This window comes from Oncorhynchus tshawytscha, linkage group LG26 (genome assembly GCF_018296145.1).
Source record: "Oncorhynchus tshawytscha isolate Ot180627B linkage group LG26, Otsh_v2.0, whole genome shotgun sequence".
NCBI lineage: Eukaryota > Metazoa > Chordata > Actinopteri > Salmoniformes > Salmonidae > Oncorhynchus > Oncorhynchus tshawytscha.
Genome location: NC_056454.1, coordinates 11,735,041 through 11,753,068, shown reverse-complemented (window position 1 = coordinate 11,753,068; position 18,028 = coordinate 11,735,041). Strand labels below are relative to the sequence as shown.

General features: G+C 49.6%; 1 protein-coding gene across 1 annotated transcript in view; it reads right to left on the bottom strand.

Annotated features, from left to right (window-relative positions):
• The window catches only part of fmnl2a (formin-like 2a), a 92,019-nt gene that overhangs the window by 35,241 nt on the left and 38,750 nt on the right, over positions 1-18,028 (bottom strand). The window contains 3 exon segments of the mRNA XM_042306336.1: positions 636-712; positions 9,787-9,867; positions 15,409-15,492. Coding sequence (XP_042162270.1) covers positions 636-712; positions 9,787-9,867; positions 15,409-15,492 — 242 coding nt within the window.

The following is an 18,028-nucleotide window of genomic DNA, read 5'->3' as shown; positions in this document are numbered from 1 at the left end:
GGCTTTGTTTTGGGAGACAGACTTCCTCCAACGTAACTCGGCTTTGTGGTTCAGTGTGTGTATGTATGTGAGTGAGTGAGTGAGTGAGTGAGTGAGTGAGTGAGTGAGTGAGTGAGTGAGTGAGTGCATTGGTGTTGTTGGGACCCTGAGATCCTGTAACCGTTGTTGTGTTATAGTGCCTGACTAGCTGGAGTCTGTGTGTTGATGGTACAGAACTGTGGCTGTCTGGTCCCCTTTCTGCAACAGAGTCCCAAATGTCACCCTTTTCTCTATGTAGTGCCCTACATTTGACCAGGACCCAGGTAGGGAATAGGGTGCCCTTTGGGACGCAGGCCTGTGTCTTCCTGTCCCTCACAACTGTCTGCCAGTGTTGCCTACCGTGTCACCGGTGACCTTGCCCCGTCCCATCAGCCCCGCTGCATCCTGCTGTCCCTTATCTTGCCTCATCCTGACTATAGCTCCCAGCATGCACCCCGGCTTCATTACTCCCTGGGACCACAGCTGACCTGGCATGCGTCCCAAATGGCATTCCCTTTATAGCGCACACCATTTCAACAGGCCCACAGGGAATAGGGTGCCATTTGGGATGCAGAAAACACTTTCACATCCACACACACATATCAATTGCCACCCACCCTATGTGATTTGTCCTTAACGAAATTTCCAGTTCTCTCAGGACTTGGGTGGACTCCTGCACTCTCCGTCGGAATTTCTGGGGGCAAAGAAAAGGAATTATTATTAACGTTTCATCACTCTGGTCGGGCAGGTTATAAATCCTAAATCAGACAACAGACACCACCGCTGCCATTCCCGAAAGGGAAATGTCCTGAAGAGAATGTGTGTGTTTCCATGTCTTGAATAGGGCTGCACAAATCTGGGAACTTCCAATACATTCCCTGGTTCCAAATGGCACTCTATTCCCTATGTAGTACACTTGTTTTTTTAATGGGCCCTGGTAAAAGTAGGCACTATTATAGGCAATAAGGTGCCATTTGGGACGCGGTTATATTCAACTCATTAAATTGGTCCTGGCTTGTATTTGAGCTGCCGGGCCCTTTGCACACACCGACCGTAGATCCATTCTTGTCCTGTGTGCTGTTACCGTGGTTTTACCGCCCGGAGAAAACGCTTGGGGGACCGAAGTGTATGACCTGACCTGCATGTGAATATACTCTCTCTCTCCATCTCTCTCTCTCTCCCTCTCTCTCTCTCCAAACAAAAGCCCTGTGGCCTGTTGCGCCACAACTGTGAGGAGGAGGAGGAATAGAAAAGGCACAAGCGTGAGCGACGGGGCTCGCTAGCAGGCATTCATAATCAACGGCCAGAAGAACCAATGTTGCTCACTACTAGTTCAGAGGAAGAAATCTCAATGATGACAGAGAGTGAAATCATTGCATCACCAATGACATAGACCGAGGCGGAGGCTCCCAGTATCCATATCCACCCAGTTTGGCTGTGGCCTTGCCTTCCCGTTCCATGCTGTGCCCATAGTGCATAGTGTAGGGAATAGAGCGCAGTTTGGGATGCACCCTGTGTCTATCAGGGAGGAAACAAACAGAGCTAGACTCAAGTGTTATAAACACAGAGAGCGAGAGAGAGCAGTACAGGGACGTTCCCATTGCCAGGGCTTCTCTGGGCTCGTAGTACTGGGCTGGGTGGAGGTGGTGTGTGTGTTTGGCCCATGTGGAGATGAGAAACAGAGTGTAATTGTATTAGGGAGGAGATCCATTGTGTGGAAATCAGAGCAAGTGCGAGGGCTACTGCGCAGACTCCTTGACACCCCCCGCCCACACACATACACAGTCACGTACACACATACACACCCCACTCCTTACTAAGTACAACCAGCTGTTCTACCAGCGCAGATCCAGAGAGAGCAGAGGAGAGAGGATAGAGAGGACAGAGAGTAGGGGGATAGAGAGGAGGGAGAGGACAGAGAGTAGGGGGATATAGAGGAGAGAGGAGGGAGAGGACAGAGAGTAGGGGGATATAGAGGAGAGAGAGAGAGAGGACAGAGAGTAGGGGGATATAGAGAGGAGAGAGGACAGAGAGTATGGGGATATAGAGGGGAGAGAGGACAGAGAGTAGGGGGATATAGAGGAGAGAGAGGACAGAGAGTAGGGGGATATAGAGAGGAGAGAGAGAGGACAGAGAGTATGGGGATATAGAGGAGAGAGAGGACAAAGAGTAGGGGGATATAGAGGAGAGAGGACAGAGAGTAGGGGGATATAGAGAGGAGAGAGAGAGGACAGAGAGTATGGGGATATAGAGGAGAGAGAGAGGGACAGAGAGTAGGGGGATATAGAGGAGAGAGAGGACAGAGAGTAGGGGGATATAGAGGAGAGAGAGGACAGAGAGTAGGGGGATATAGAGGACAGAGAGAGGGACAGAGAGTAGGAGGATATAGAGGAGAGAGAGAGAGACAGAGACTAGGGGGATATAGAGGAGAGAGGACAGAGACTAGGGGGATATAGAGGAGAGAGGACAGAGACTAGGGGGATATAGAGGAGAGAGGACAGAGAGTAGGGGGATATAGAGGAGAGAGGACAGAGAGTAGGGGATATAGAGGAGAGAGGACAGAGAGTAGGGGGATATAGAGGAGAGAGGACAGAGAGTAGGGGGATATAGAGGACTGAGAGAGGACAGATAGTAGGGGGATATAGAGGAGAGAGAGAGACAGAGATGACAGAGTAGGGGGATATAGAGGAGAGAGAGAGAGGGTGGGGGACAGAGAGTAGGGGGATATTGAGGAGAGAGAGGACAGAGAGTAGGGGGATATAGAGGACAGAGAGAGAGTACAGAGAGTATGAGGATATAGAGGAGAGAGAGTGAGACTGATAACAGAGAGTAGGGGGATATAGAGGAGAGACAATAGAGAGGACAGAGATTAGGGGGATAGAGGAGAGAGGATAGAGAGGACAGAGAGTAGGGGGTATAGAGGACAGAGAGAGGACAGAGAGCAGGGTGAAACAGAGGAGAGACAATAGAGAGGACAGACAGTAGGGGGATAGAGGAGAGAGGATAGAGAGGACAGAGAGTAGGGGGGTATAGAGGACAGAGAGAGGACAGAGAGCAGGGTGATATAGAGGACAGAGAGAGAGGACAGAGAGTAGGAGGATATAGAGGACAGAGAGCAGGGTGAAACAGAGGAGAGAAAGCAGGGAAAGAAATAAAGCAGGGAAAGGAGAGAGCAGAGAAAACAGGGGGAAAGCGAGAGAAAGAGGTAGAGAGTGGGGAGCTGTGCCCGCTCCAGAGGGGGTCATTCTGGAAACAAATCAAAGGCTGATACATTCTTGTGAACTTTTTGGAATGGAAATCTTCCTCCTTGGCTGTCTATTGGCTGAGCGGAATGCACTGGGCCTGCATATGTAAAGCGGAAGCAATGACCTCCAGCTCCGCTCTCCACAGAGGCACAAAGTGGCAATTGTTTGAAGAAAAGGGGGCTGAGCAGGAATGTAAAAACCATAACTCTCTCTGTCTCTCTTTCCCCGTCTCTCTCTCTCTTTCCCCATCTCTCTCTCTCTCTTTCCCTGACTCTCTCTTTCCCCGTCTCTCTCTCTCTCTCTTTCCCCATCTCCCTCTCTCTCTTTCCCCATCTCTCTCTCTCTCTTTCCCCATCTCTCTCTCTCTCTCTTTCCCCATCTCGCTCTTTCCCCATCTCTCTCTCTTTCCCCATCTCTCTCTCCCTCTCTCTCTTTCCCCGTCTCTCTCTCCCTCTCTCTCTTTCCCCGTCTCTCTCTCCCTCTCTCTCTTTCCCCGTCTCTCTCTCTCTCTCTTTCCCCGTCTCTCTCTCTCTCTTTTTCCCCGTCTCTCTCTCTCTTTCTTTCCCCGTCTCTCTCTCTCTCTTTCCCCGTCTCTCTCTCCCTCTCTCCCTCCCCGTCTCTCTCTCCCTCCCCCCGTCTCTCTCTCCCTCCCCCCCGTCTCTCTCCCTCCCCCCCTCTCTCTCTCTCTTTCCCCGTCTCTCTCTCTCTTTCCCCGTCTCTCTCTCTCTTTCCCCGTCTCTCTCTCTCTTTCCCCGTCTCTCTCTCTTTCCCCGTCTCTCTCTCTTTCCCCGTCTCTCTCTTTCTTTCCCTGTCTCTCTCTCTCTTTCTTTCCCCGTCTCTCTCTTTCCCCGTCTCTCTCTCTCTTTCCCCGTCTCTCTCTCTTTTCCCCGTCTCTCTCTCTCTTTCCCCGTCTCTCTCTCTTTCCGTCTCTCTCTCTTTCCCCGTCTCTCTCTCTCTCTCTCCCCCGTCTCTCTCTCTCTCTCTCTCTCCCCCGTCTCTCTCTCTCTCTCCCCCGTCTCTCTCTCTCTCTCCCCCGTCTCGCTCTCTCTCTCTCCCCGTCTCGCTCTCTCTCTTTCCCCGTCTCTCTCTCTCTTTCCCCGTCTCTCTCTCTCTTTCCCCGTCTCTCTCTCTCTTTCCCCGTCTCTCTCTCTCTTTCCCCGTCTCTCTCTCTCTTTCCCCGTCTCTCTCTTTCCCTGTCTCTCTCTCTTTCCCCGTCTCTCTCTTTCCCCGTCTCTCTCTCTCTTTCCCTGTCTCTCTCTTTCCCCGTCTCTCTCTCTCTCTCCCCGTCTCTCTCTCTCTCTCCCCGTCTCTCTCTCTCTTTCCCCGTCTCTCTCTCTCTCTCCCCGTCTCTCTCCCCGTCTCTCTCTCTCTCCCTCCCCGTCTCGCTCTCTCTCTTTCCCCGTCTCTCTCTCTCTTTCCCCGTCTCTCTCTTTCCCCGTCTCTCTCTCTTTCCCCGTCTCTCTCTCTCTCTCTCTTTCCCTGTCTCTCTCTTTCCCCGTCTCTCTCTCTCTCTCTCCCAGTCTCTCTCTCTCTTTCCCTGTCTCTCTCTTTCCCCATCTCTCTCTCTCTCTTTCCCCATCTCTCTCTCTTTCCCCGTCTCTCTCGCTCTCTTTCCCCATCTCTCTCTCTCTCTGTCCCCGTCTCTCTCTCTCCCCGTCTCTTTCTCTCCCAGTCTCTCTCTCTTTCCCCGTCTCTCTCTCTCTCTTTCCCCGTCTCTCTCTTTCCCCGTCTCTCTCTCTCTTTCCCTGTCTCTCTCTTTCTTTCCCCGTCTCTCTCTCTCTTTCCCCGTCTCTCTCTCCCTCCCGTCTCTCTCTCTCTTTCCCCGTCTCTCTCTCTCTTTCCCCGTCTCTCTCTCTCTCTTTCCCCGTCTCTCTCTCTCTCCCCCGTCTCTCTCTCTCTCCCCGTCTCTCTCACTCTTTCCCCGTCTCTCTCTCCCAGTCTCTCTCCCCGTCTCTCTTTCCCCGTCTCTCTCTCTCTCTCTTTCCCCGTCTCTCTCTCTCTCTCTTTCCCCGTCTCTCTCTTTCCCCATCTCTCTCTCCCCATTTCCCTCTTTCCCCATCTCTCTCTCTCTTTCCCCATCTCTCTCTCTCTTTCCCCGTCTCTCTCTCTCTCTCTTTCCCCGTCTCTCTCTCTCTCTCTTTCCCCGTCTCCCTCTCCCCCCATCTCTCTCTCTCTCCCCGTCTCTCTCTCTCCCCGTCTCTCTCTCTTTCCCCGTCTCTCTCTCTCTCCCCGTCTCTCTCTCTTTCCCCTTCTCTCTCTCTCTCCCCCGTCTCTCTCTCTCTGTCCCCGTCTCTCTCTCTCCCCGTCTCTTTCTCTCCCAGTCTCTCTCTCTTTCCCCGTCTCTCTCTCTCTCTTTCCCCGTCTCTCTCTTTCCCCGTCTCTCTCTCTCTTTCCCTGTCTCTCTCTCTCTTTCCCCGTCTCTCTCTCTCTTTCCCCGTCTCTCTCTCCCTCCCGTCTCTCTCTCTCTTTCCCCGTCTCTCTCTCTCTTTCCCCGTCTCTCTCTCTCTCTTTCCCCGTCTCTCTCTCTCTCTCCCCGTCTCTCTCTCTCTCCCCGTCTCTCTCACTCTTTCCCCGTCTCTCTCTCCCAGTCTCTCTCCCCGTCTCTCTTTCCCCGTCTCTCTCTCTCTCTCTTTCCCCGTCTCTCTCTCTCTCTCTTTCCCCGTCTCTCTCTTTCCCCATCTCTCTCTCTTTCCCCATCTCTCTCTCTCTTTCCCCATCTCTCTCTCTCTTTCCCCGTCTCTCTCTCTCTCTCTTTCCCCGTCTCTCTCTCTCTCTCTTTCCCCGTCTCCCTCTCCCCCATCTCTCTCTCTCTCCCCGTCTCTCTCTCTCCCCGTCTCTCTCTCTTTCCCCGTCTCTCTCTCTTTCCCCTTCTCTCTCTCTCTCCCCTCTCTCTCTCTCTCTCCCCGTCTCTCTCTCTCTCCCCCGTCTCTCTCTCTCTCCCCGTCTCTCTCTCTCCCCGTCTCTCTCTCTCTCCGTCTCTCTCTCTCCCCGTCTCTCTCTCCCCGTCTCTCTCTCTCTCCGTCTCTCTCTCTCCCCCGTCTCTCTCTCTCCCCGTCTCTCTCTCTCCCCGTCTCTCTCTCTCCCCGTCTCTCTCTCTCCCCGTCTCTCTCTCTCCCCGTCTCTCTCTCTTTCCCCGTCTCTCTCTTTCCCCGTCTCTCTCTCTCTCTCTCTTTCCCCGTCTCTCTCTCTCTTTCCCAGTCTCTTTCTCTCTCTTTCCCCGTCTCTCTCTCTCTCTCCCAGTCTCTCTCTCTCTCTCCCAGTCTCTCTCTTTCTCTGTCTCTCTCTCTCTTTCCCCGTCTCTCTCTCTCTCTTTCCCCGTCTCTCTCTCTCTTTTCCCCGTCTCTCTCTCTCTTTCCCCGTCTCTCTCTCTCTTTCCCCGTCTCTCTCTCTCTCTTTCCCCGTCTCTCTCTTTCCCCGTCTCTCTCTCTCTCTTTCCCCGTCTCTCTCTCTCTCTTTCCCCGTCTCTCTCTCTTTCCCCGTCTCTCTCTCTTTTTCCCGTCTCCCTCTCTCTCTTTCCCCGTCTCTCTCTCTCTCTTTCCCCGTCTCTCTCTCTCTTTCCCCGTCTCTCTCTCTTTTCCCCGTCTCTCTCTCTTTCCCCGTCTCTCTCTCTTTCCCCGTCTCTCTCTCTTTCCCCGTCTCTCTCTCTTTCCCCGTCTCTCTCTCTTTCCCCGTCTCTCTCTCTTTCCCCGTCTCTCTCTCTTTCCCCGTCTCTCTCTTTCCCCGTCTCTCTCTCTTTCCCGTCTCTCTCTCTCTCTCTTTCCCAGTCTCTTTCTCTCTTTCCCAGTCTCTCTCTCTCTCTTTCCCAGTCTCTCTCTCTCTCTTTCCCAGTCTCTCTCTCTCTTTTCCCAGTCTCTCTCTCTCTTTCCCAGTCTCTCTCTCTTTTCCCAGTCTCTCTCTCTCTCTTTCCCAGTCTCTCTCTCTCTCTTTTCCCAGTCTCTCTCTCTCTCTTTCCCAGTCTCTCTCTCTCTCTTTCCCAGTCTCTCTCTCTCTCTTTCCCAGTCTCTCTCTCTCTCTTTCCCAGTCTCTCTCTCTCTCTTTCCCAGTCTCTCTCTCTCTTTCCCAGTCTCTCTCTCTCTTTTCCCAGTCTCTCTCTCTCTCTTTCCCAGTCTCTCTCTCTTTCCCAGTCTCTCTCTCTCTCTTTCCCAGTCTCTCTCTCTTTCCCAGTCTCTCTCTCTCTTTCCCAGTCTCTCTCTCTCTCTCTTTCCCACTCTCTTTCCCCGTCTCTCGCTTTAATTCCCCTGACTCTCTCTCTCTCTATTTCACTCTCTCTCTCTATTTCACCCTCTCTCTCAATTCCCCCCCCTCTCTCGCCCCCTTACCGCTCTCTCTCTCTCTCTCTCACTTCTCCCCTCTCCCCTGGTGCAGGCTGCTGACCTCGGCGAGGGACACGATAACTCCCGTAGGAACAGGGTATAAAGCCGCGCGCAAGAAGGAGCAGACAGGAACATTGGAGGAGTATCTCACAGTTCTTCTCTACCAGGGCAGGGGCTAAACGGCCCATACAGGCTGACGCTTCGATGTGAAAATAAACACGGGAGGGTCAGGGATGTCTTTCCTCCTCCGAGAGCAGAGCAGACCTGTTTAAATAAAGAGCTGGTGCCTCTCGGTCCGATTGTGACAGACGTTTTCAATAAAGGTAGAGGACGACCATACTTTGGTCAGCGCTGCTAGACAAACAAAGGGAGCGAGGGCTAACCTACTGTATGCAGGCCCTGGAGTCAGTGGTCACATCCCAAATGGCACCCTATCCCCTATATAGTGCACTACTTTTGACCAGAGCCCTATGGGTCTCCCCTTGGACCCATTAGTAAGGCACTATAGGGAATAGGGTGCCATTTGGGATGCAACCAGCGTGTAATAAATCCTTCCTTCAGCCATCGTAGTGCTACGTGTTTATACCCTGACAGAGAGAGAGAGAGAGACACAGACAGAGTAAACCTGGACCAGTCACATCCGTCATCTGGGAGCCCTCCTCCCACACACTACGGCTGGGTTTCAAATGGCACCCTAATCCCTATATGGTGCACTACTTTTGACTAGGCCCTGGTCAACAGTATAGGAAATAAGGGTGTCATTTGGGATGCTGAGCAAACCTGCCCCATCCCACAGTACACTCGTCCTCATAGTCTTACGTCTGCCTACAATATGAGCACCTCTCATCCACCATCCACTCTGTTCCCTCTTTCTATTCCTCTCTTCTCCTCACCTATTTTGTTCCTCAACCTTCTTCCTCTTCTTCCTGCCATTCTCCTTCATCTCCGCCTCCAGAGAGAAACGCTGATCTTTCAACCCTGTTCGGGTATCATTAAAAACAGTGTACCAAGGATGCGTCCCAAACGGCACCCCCATAGGGATCTGGTTCAAAGCAGTGCACCAGAAAGGGAATAGGGTGCCATTTGGGATAGACGTTAAGACTACATCGATAATGCAGCTATGGGGTGCAGGAGTGCCAAAATACACGCTGCATAACACATTCCCTTTGCTCTTTCTATCGCGGAAGGGGACAAGGGACAAACGTTCAACACTATGAAAAAAAACAAAAAAACGAACAACGCTGTAAATAATTCAACATTAGCCTAGGATAGCAGAGACAGACATTCTATTTGTGTCGCCGTCGTCACATCCATCGCCAGCTACAGATCTGAACTCTCACTCTCGTCGTGCCGCTGCGAGCGTACAATGTGGCTCTTGAAACGTTCACTCCAGTCAGTTCAGCGTAATGAAATGATCCGGAACAGTTTGCTGTTATTCTGGCAGAGTCATTCAGTTCATTTGTTTTTAATCACAGAGAGAGACGACGCCGCCGACCCAAATAGCACCCTATTCCCTAGATACTTTCCGATATACCCTCCCGGCCCTGGCCAAAAGTAGTGCACTATAAAGGGAATAGATTGCGGACGCAGACCCTTCTCACAGCGGCACTATCGCTCTCCGCGAGCCAAAACTCTGCCTTATTGGCAAGGCCTGAAGGTTGGCTGACACTGTACTTTAGAAGGAAAAAAAACCACACCCCAAACTCCCCTTCTGTGGCCAGAGAGTCATCCTCAGCCAGTACAGGCTGCTTCACTCCCCTGGTTGTGGGGATGATATCATAACACTCCTTTAAACTATGGTGAGGCTCTGCAAGGCCATGTTTATAGGGACATTTCACTCACAAATGACATTGTGTCAGATGTTTTCAGACCTCAAAAGTAGTCAGAAGGACACCTATATGCCTATTTCCCATGATGACGGTGCACTCATTTGGGGTGGAGACATACAGTAGCTGGATCTACGCAACCGATTGCCGTGGGTCGTGGATTCATCTTGACATTAGAGGTCTGAAAACATCTGACACATTTTTGATTTGAACGTGCAATGTCCCTTTAACGCCAAGGGGTCCACTACTTCTCGGGGCCACTGGGCCTTCTTTCCACAGCCATAGGGACGCTGGGATATCCTAGTGGTGTGGAGCTGGTTGAAAAGGGAAGGAAGAGGCTGAAGCAGTGGAACAGTTGGTTGGGATCAATCAACACTCACTCACCTTCCTGGTGACCGCTGGGTCCAGATAACCCCTCAGCTTCTGGATGTATGTGTGAGGTGGGTTCTTCACTTGGAATCGTTCCTGGGAGAGAGAAAGAGGAGAGCGAGAGAGCGAGAGAGGAGAGAGAAAGAGGAGAGCGAAAGGAGAGAGAGAGCGAGAGAGAGCAGAGAGAGCGAGAGAGAGGAGAGAAAGCGAGAGAGAGGAGAGAGAGCGAGCGAGAGAGCAAGAGAAAGAGAGAGGAGTAGAAAGAGAGGAGGAGAGAGAGAACACACAAGACACATTCGAATACTTTACTTTTTGTTCAGCAGCGGTTACGAGCCTAGCTACTTTGCTCAAGCCTGCGGACTCAGAAACATTGCGGTTGTTTTGTAACGGCACTAGCATCAAAGGCCATCAGATCATCACTCACAGGGACCCCAAAATCATAGACTCCTTTTTGATTCCCTCGTCTTAATGTGAAACCAGCTGGTGGTGGATACAATAACAGCTGATCTTGAGATGGACACCCCTCTTTATAGTATCGAATCACGCAAAAGCCCCATCAAGAATCACCATCATCCATCCAGGCAATGTAAATCATAGGGCTTTGTTGTGTTGTGAGAGGCTGGAGAGCTGGGAAGCAGTCTGTTTGAATGAGTCCCAGACGGCACCCTATTCCCTATATGGTGTACTACAATCCCCAGAAAGTGCACTATATAGGGAATAGGGTGTCATTTCAAATCAAATCAAATCATTTCTGACAGGCCCTATGTCTGATTGACTCTCCACTCACACTGGAGTGGACGTGACCAATATGCCTCAGCGTGCTGTTAGCTACCACCCTGGCAGAGGTAGTCTGATGGACTCTGGTCAAAAGTGGTGCACCATATATGGAATAGGGTGCCATTCGGGACAAAAAAAGTGGCCAGTCCAGAAGGGTGATTAACTAATCCACACAGCTCCTGTTCCCACACAATAGCTTTGTGTCTATGCTGTATTTATGCACTGCGGTGGTTCATCTGTGCCTACTAAGAGCTCCGGAGGAAGGCTGGCTACCCCCGGCTGCACTGACCGACTGGCAGTAGGCAGGCCCCCCCCTTCCCCCACGGTGCTCCAGAGCTCACTACATGTCGCTAGGCAACCCAGGTCAGACATGCAGGGACGCAGACAGAGTGGTTTTTATGTTTCGGGGGCGAGCGGTTTGATCATCCCATTGCTGGCTGTGTGATGATGGCGATGGCCTCGGCCGTCACATCAATGCGTGAGTGAGTGCCTCTCAGTCCCAAATGGCACCCTATTCCCTTTATACTGCACTACTTTTGACCCGGGCCCATAGGGTCACCCACAGGGCTCTGGTCAAACGTAGTGCAAGATATGGGGTGTTATTTAGGCCTCAAACATGGAAACCATTGTTGTTGACAGACAGGCTGCATATGTTGCTGATAGAAAAGGACAGGGAAATTAATATATGTGTCAAGCCTATAGAGTAGAGAAAGTTTATGAGATTCATAGGGGCACATATAAAAGAGAGTTCCTGCATGGTCTAGGACAGCTATACAAGTGGTCTGAGAGAGGATATAGGAAGGGTAGTGGTCTGGATTCGATCTAGACTGCAGTAGAATCCCTCCTCCTCTCCTCTGCACCTGCAGCATGGGGGCTGAGTAAGACAGGGGAGGGGGAGACTGTGAAGGTGGGGGTAAAGGGAGCTGGGAGAGTAGGAAGTGGGAGACTGGGAAGGTGTGGGTAAAGGGAGCTGGGAGAGTAGGAAGTGGGAGACTGAGAAGGTGGGGGTTAAAGGAGCTGGGAGAGTAGGGAGTGGGAGACTGGGAAGGTAGGGATTAAAGGAGCTGGGAGAGTAGGAAGTGGGAGACTGGGAAGGTAGGGGTTAAGGGAGTTGGGAGAGTAGGTAGTGGGAGACTGGGAAGGTGGGGGTTAAGGGAGCTGGGAGAGTAGGAAGTGGGAGACTGGGAAGGTAGGGGTTAAGGGAGTTGGGAGAGTAGGTAGTGGGAGACTGGGAAGGTGGGGGTTAAGGGAGCTGGGAGAGTAGGAAGTGGGAGACTGGGAGGGTAGGGATTAAAGGAGCTGGGAGAGTAGGAAGTGGGAGACTGGGAGGGTAGGGGTTAAGGGAGCTGGGAGAGTAGGAAGTGGGAGACTGGGAGGGTAGGGGTTAAGGGAGCTGGGAGAGTAGGAAGTGGGAGACTGGGAAGGTAGGGGTTAAAGGGCACTGTGCCAGGAGCTTATGTAATATCCTGTGTGTGGAGGGAAAAAGGAGCTTGGTATAGCCGCCAGATAAAGAGGAGTGAATTCCTGGTAATTACAACCGAGCCGCCGTTGTAAATCCCTGAGTTAAAGACATGCTCCGGTACTTTGGCGACTAAGAAACCTTCCGCTTTAGGCTGGATGTGTCAATGTGTAGTTCATTCATGCATAATCTTTGAGCAGAATTACTGTCATACCTCAATTAGCCACGAAATCCCAAGTGCGAAAGCGACTGAGTTCGTGAAGCTGTGCTGTGTAAATTTCCCTACATTTCCCCCCACGTGGGCCAGCCCGCTAGCATTTAGATTTCTTGCCTCAGTCTCTTGCATTTGAGTGACAGCTAGATAGGCCTGCTCAGCACTATCCAATGAGGTTGCAGGGCGGGCCCAACGGCTCACTGGACACAGCAGAGAGAGAGAGAGCAATGACGTGGTGCACATATCTGCACATACGTGACTTACTACGACATATTTGGGGACCACTTTTGGATTGTGAGGTGCTACTTCCAGACGTACTGGCTAAAAAGTATACAAAAGTACCAGAGAATCTCTTTAAAATCCCAGGCAGCACCGCTTCTCCCCCATTCTCAGAAACAGCACTGCAGTGTGGATGAGAAGGACAGGAAAAGGAAGAGGAGAAGGAGATGAGAAAAACTTCTCCCATTTCAAAGGGACAGAGAGGAATCACTGAACATGCACCATACTGGGCCGTCAGGCAGCTGATCGAGCAAATCGTTACAACTCCTCTATGAATGGGGAAAGCAGATGTGTCTCTCTCCGGTGTTGCAGGAGGAACAAGTCGAGAGACACTTTGCTTCAAGGGCTTTCCCAATCTAAAGGCTGAGGATGAAGCACCGTGAATAACTGGGTCATTCCACGAAATGAGTCCCACCCGTTATATAAAATACGTAACGGTTCTGTATTTCACTGAAAGAATAAACATTTTGTGTTTGAAATGATAGGTTATTAATATGGTCAAATCCGGAAACTGAGGCTCGTATTTCTGTGTGTTTATTATATTAGAATTGATTTGATAGAGCAGTCCGACTGAGTGGTGGTAGGCAGCAGCAGGCTCGTAAACATTCATTCAAACTGCACTTTCCTGCGTTTGCCAGCAGCTCTTCATAATGCTTCAAGCATTGCGCTGTTTATGACTTCAAGCCTATCAACTCCCGAGATTAGGCTGGCAATACTATAGTGCCTATAAGAACATAAAATAGTCAAAGGTATATTATATACAAATGGTATAGAGAGAAATATTCCTATAATTCCTAAAATAACTCATCCTAAAAATTCTTAAATGGGATTATTGAAGACTCATATTAAAAGTAACCACCAGCTTTCATATGTTCTCATGTTCTGAGCAAGGAACTGAACTTTTACTTTCTTCTCCAACACGTTGTTTTTGTATTATTTAAACCAAATTTTACTTGTTTCACTATTTGTTTGAGACTAAATTGATTTTATTTATATATTACAAAGTTAAAATAAAAGTTCAGTATTGTTGCAATTGTCATTATTACAAATATATATAAATAGAAATGGTCCGATTAATCGGTATCGGCTTTTTTGGTCATCAATAACCGGTATCGGTATCCGCGTTGAAAAATCATAAATCGGTCGACCTCTAATGCAAAGCTCATATTCAACTTAATGAAAAACAAATTTTCCTATGAAAAAGTTAAATAAGGGCCTCCCGAGTGGCGCAGTGATCTAAGGCACTGCATCACACACTAGCGACTCCTGTGACGGGCCGGACGCAGTTCCTCCGACACAATGGTGCGGCTGGCTTTGTGTCAAAAAGCAGTGCGGCTTGGTTGGGTTGTGTTTCGGAAGACGCACGGCTCTCGACCTTCGCCTCTCCCGAGTCCGTACGGGAGTTGCAGCGATGAGACAAGACTGTAACTACCAATAGGATACCACGAAATTGGGGAGAAAATAGGGTCAAAAAAAAAAAAATGGTACAAATATCAAAAGGTACTCTTTTTGTGAAACGACCCATCTCTCAAAAACATTGCTGTACCAACATTCCATCCACATGGCATTGACAAACAGAAAAGCCATGCTCTATGTCCCAAATGGCACTCTCTTGTTTATTTAGTTTGTAACTTAAGACCAAGGCCCACAGGTCTCTGGTCAAAAGCAGTCCACTATATATATAGGGAATAGGGTGCCATTTGGGACAAACCCATGATGTAGATGAGAGAGGTCTACTGAGGGTCAGAGTAAGGCTCTTTAGGTGATTACAGTCTCTGATGAGGATAATTGGACATTGACGAATTCAGCATGTTCTTCATGCAGGCCTCCTTCGAATCATCTCCTCACATTGTTTTTGTTGTGTTGTGAGAGCATCTTTAATATTTGATCGATCTCCTTAATTTCCCCCCGAGAATTGAATAATTCAACCCCTCTGAATATTTTTTCAGGATAAATATTGTGAAAAGCTGATGCACTTATCAGCCTTGTTTCTCTGGTTACCCCTACGAACATCGCAGTTTCCATGATTATACATCGAGAAACTCAGTGTAGCTATACCGTGACATGGAAAAGCATATTATTCAAGGCTTTAACATGGGTTCGTTATTTTGATGGCAAACATGAAAACCCAGGAGTCCATTTTTTTTTTTGAAAAACATGATCCAACTTTGTTTGCACAAACAGTGAAGAAGATATCGGATCCCGGTGTATCACATCTCACGCCAAAACATTCTCAGGACAGATTTACACCAGTCGATCCCTACACCACTACTTGATCAATCTTTGTTTAGAAGGAGAAGTGTCATTCTGACGCTGTGTCCCAAAAAGCACCCTATAGTATTCCCTATATAGATGAAAAAAAAAAAACGTTTGACCAGAACCCTATGGTCCCGTGGTCAAAAGTAGTGCACTAAATTGGGAATAGGGTTGCATTGAGAAATGCCAGACCACCTCACACATCACTTGGTGTACGACAGTGACAGAAACATTGCCTCAAGCCAGGCAGCAAATTGCAAATTCTTCCCAGCTTCATTGTGTTCAGGGTGGCTTCATATCAATGGTATCCTCAGCCTGAGCGGGTGCTTGGTGGTCCCTCTCTCACTCTCCTCTTTTCCCTCTGCTCAGGTAAGCAGAAAACACACTGGCAGAAGGGCCGAGCACTCATTCTGCTGAACACAACACCTGCGTCGCAAATGGCACCCTATACCGTTTATAGTGCACTACTTTTGACCCGGTTCCAAATGGGCTCTGGTCTAAAGTAGTGCACTATATAGGAAACATGGTGATACATGGGATGCAGCCACAGAGTGCCCTCGCCATTGGTTAGACTTGTGAGTCACTGACACACCGGATATGAGATCCCAAACTAGGAGTTTGTGAACAGATTATTGATAGAGCAACATCCCACCTGATCACAGATGAGCTCCCACTTCTTCTCGTTGTCGTACTGCCGCAGTAGTCGCGCTTTGTCTGGAGGAAGGTTCATCGAATTCTGAAAGAGAATCAGGGAAAACATCACCACAAGACACTTTCACACAGGTGCCAATAATAACATGTAAAACAATGACGAAACGTCGACCCGAACTGTCAGAAGACAACACAGACAAAGCGGGAGGGAAATGTAAACTGGATGGTTCCCAAATGGCACCCTATTCCCTGTATAGTGCACTACTTTTCACCAGAGCCCAATGGTTAAAAGTAGGGCACTATTTGGAGAATAGGTTGCCGTTTGCGACACAGCTTTAATAACTGTTCTGTCATCGTGAGGGAGACTGTGATGGCTTGTGACATATAGAGGTTAAGGAGTAGCAGGGTGAGGAGAGAACTATCTCCTAATGAGTCTGACTCTGTGGGCTGTGTCTAGGGGGGATGAACTAACCCCTTTCTGTAGTCTGTATACAGGGTGTGTGTGTGTCAGTCATGGGATTGCACTACTGTATAATATAACCCGTCTGTAGCGCTAGGAGCCATGTCTCTCTCTCTCTCTCTGAGATGAACGTCCCTTCATCATAATAAGCACCATCAAGTACAATCACTCAGCGCCATTTAATCCCTCAGGGATCCCCAGGCACAGCACCATGCGTGTGTGGGTTTTGTGTGTGTGTGTGCAAGCGTGTCATCATTCTATGTGATTGCACTTCTGGATCCACACAAGTACACAACACTGACAGAGTAAGATAGGGGAGGAAGGCTGTGAGGGAGAGCATAGATAACAAGGCCTAGTCTCCCCAGTGCTACGTATCCTCACTAAGGAAATCCAAACTTCTTTCTGCCTTGAAATAGGTCTTCTGCAATGAGATATGATTGTCTCACATATACCGTATGCAATCTTAAGAGTTATTGTAGCGAAACCACTTCGTAAAACAAACTGTAAACATCCAACCAAACGATTTAGCCAGAAAATACAACTTTCGATTCCATTTTCTTTGGTAAATGGGAACTGGAAACAAAAAGCTGCTTTGTTATGGAGAGGATTTGAAAGTGACATGCAGCAGGAAGTGATGTGCTGTATTAGCGGCCTGCTATCCAACGCCCATGCATTGGTTCAATTCATGACACTCTATGCTTTGTTACTGCTTGAATTGCAGATTGTCCCTGCTACATGTAGCCCATTGTCCCTCTTCCCAAGAAGAGGTAACCCGTCTAAATGACTATCGCCCCATAGCACTCACATCTGTTGTCATGAAATGCGTTGAAAAGGCGTGTCATGGATCACCTTGGACCCACTCCAATTCGCATACCGCCTCAACACTCCGCACTGCTCTTTCACCACTACGACAAAAGGAACACCTACGCGAGAATGCTGTTCTTTGACTACAGCGCAACGTTCAACACCATAGTGCCCTCCAAGCTCATCACTAAGCTAAGGACCCTGGGACTGAACACCTCCCTCTGCAACTGGATCCTGGACTTTCTGAAGGGACACCCCCAAGGGGATGAAGGGAGGTAACACATCTGCCACGCTGATCCTCAACACGGGGGCCCTCAGGGGTGCGTGCTTAGTCCCCTCCTGTACTCCCTGTTCACCCACGACTGCGTGGCCTCTCACGATTTCAACACCATCAATAAGTTTGCAGATGACACGACTGTGGTAGGCCTGATCACCGACGACGATGAGCCGGCCTAATGGGAGGTGTGGTGTGGTGCCAGGAAAACAACCTCTCAATCAACATCAGCAAGACAAAGGAGCTGATCGTGGACTACAGAAAACAGAAGGCCGAGCACGCCCCCATTCACATCACCAAGGCTATAGTGGAGAGAGTTAAGAACTTCAAGTTCCTCGGTGTCCACATCACTAAGGATCTATCATGGTCCAAACACACAAACACAGTCGTGGAGGGCACGAAAACGCCTCTTCCCCATCAGGAGGGGATTTGGCATCCTCAAAAAGTGCTACAGCTGCACCATTGAGAGCATCTTGACTGGCTGCATCACTGCTTGGTATGGCAACTGCTCAGCATTCGACGCAAGGCGCTACAGTGGGTAGTGTGTACGGCCCAGTACATCACTGGGTCCGAGCTCCATGCCATCCAGGACCTCGCTACCAGCCGGTGTCAGAGGAAGGCCCTACAAATTGTCAAAGACTCCAGCCACCCAAGTCATAGACTGTTCTCTCTGCTACCACACAGTAAGCAGTACCGATGCCCCAAGTCTGCAACCAACAGATTATACCCCCAAGCCATTAGACTGCTAAATAGTTTGTTAATTAGCTAACCAAATAGCTACCCAAACTGTCTGCCTTGACTAGAGCTGTAACAGTACACATATTCGTACCGAACTGTTTGGTACAGGAAACTATGTTCGGTTTGCACTGTGAAAATATCTTTAAATAAAAACACCAGGCCTTTAGGCTATGCTGCGTTGTATTCTTTTTATTTTACCCTTACTTTACCAGGTAAGTTGACTGAGAACACATTCTCATTTAGCAACGACCTGGGGAATAGTTACAGGGGAGAGGAGGGGGGATGAATGAGACAATTGTAAGCTGGGGATGATTAGGTGACCTTGATGGTATAAGGGACAGATTT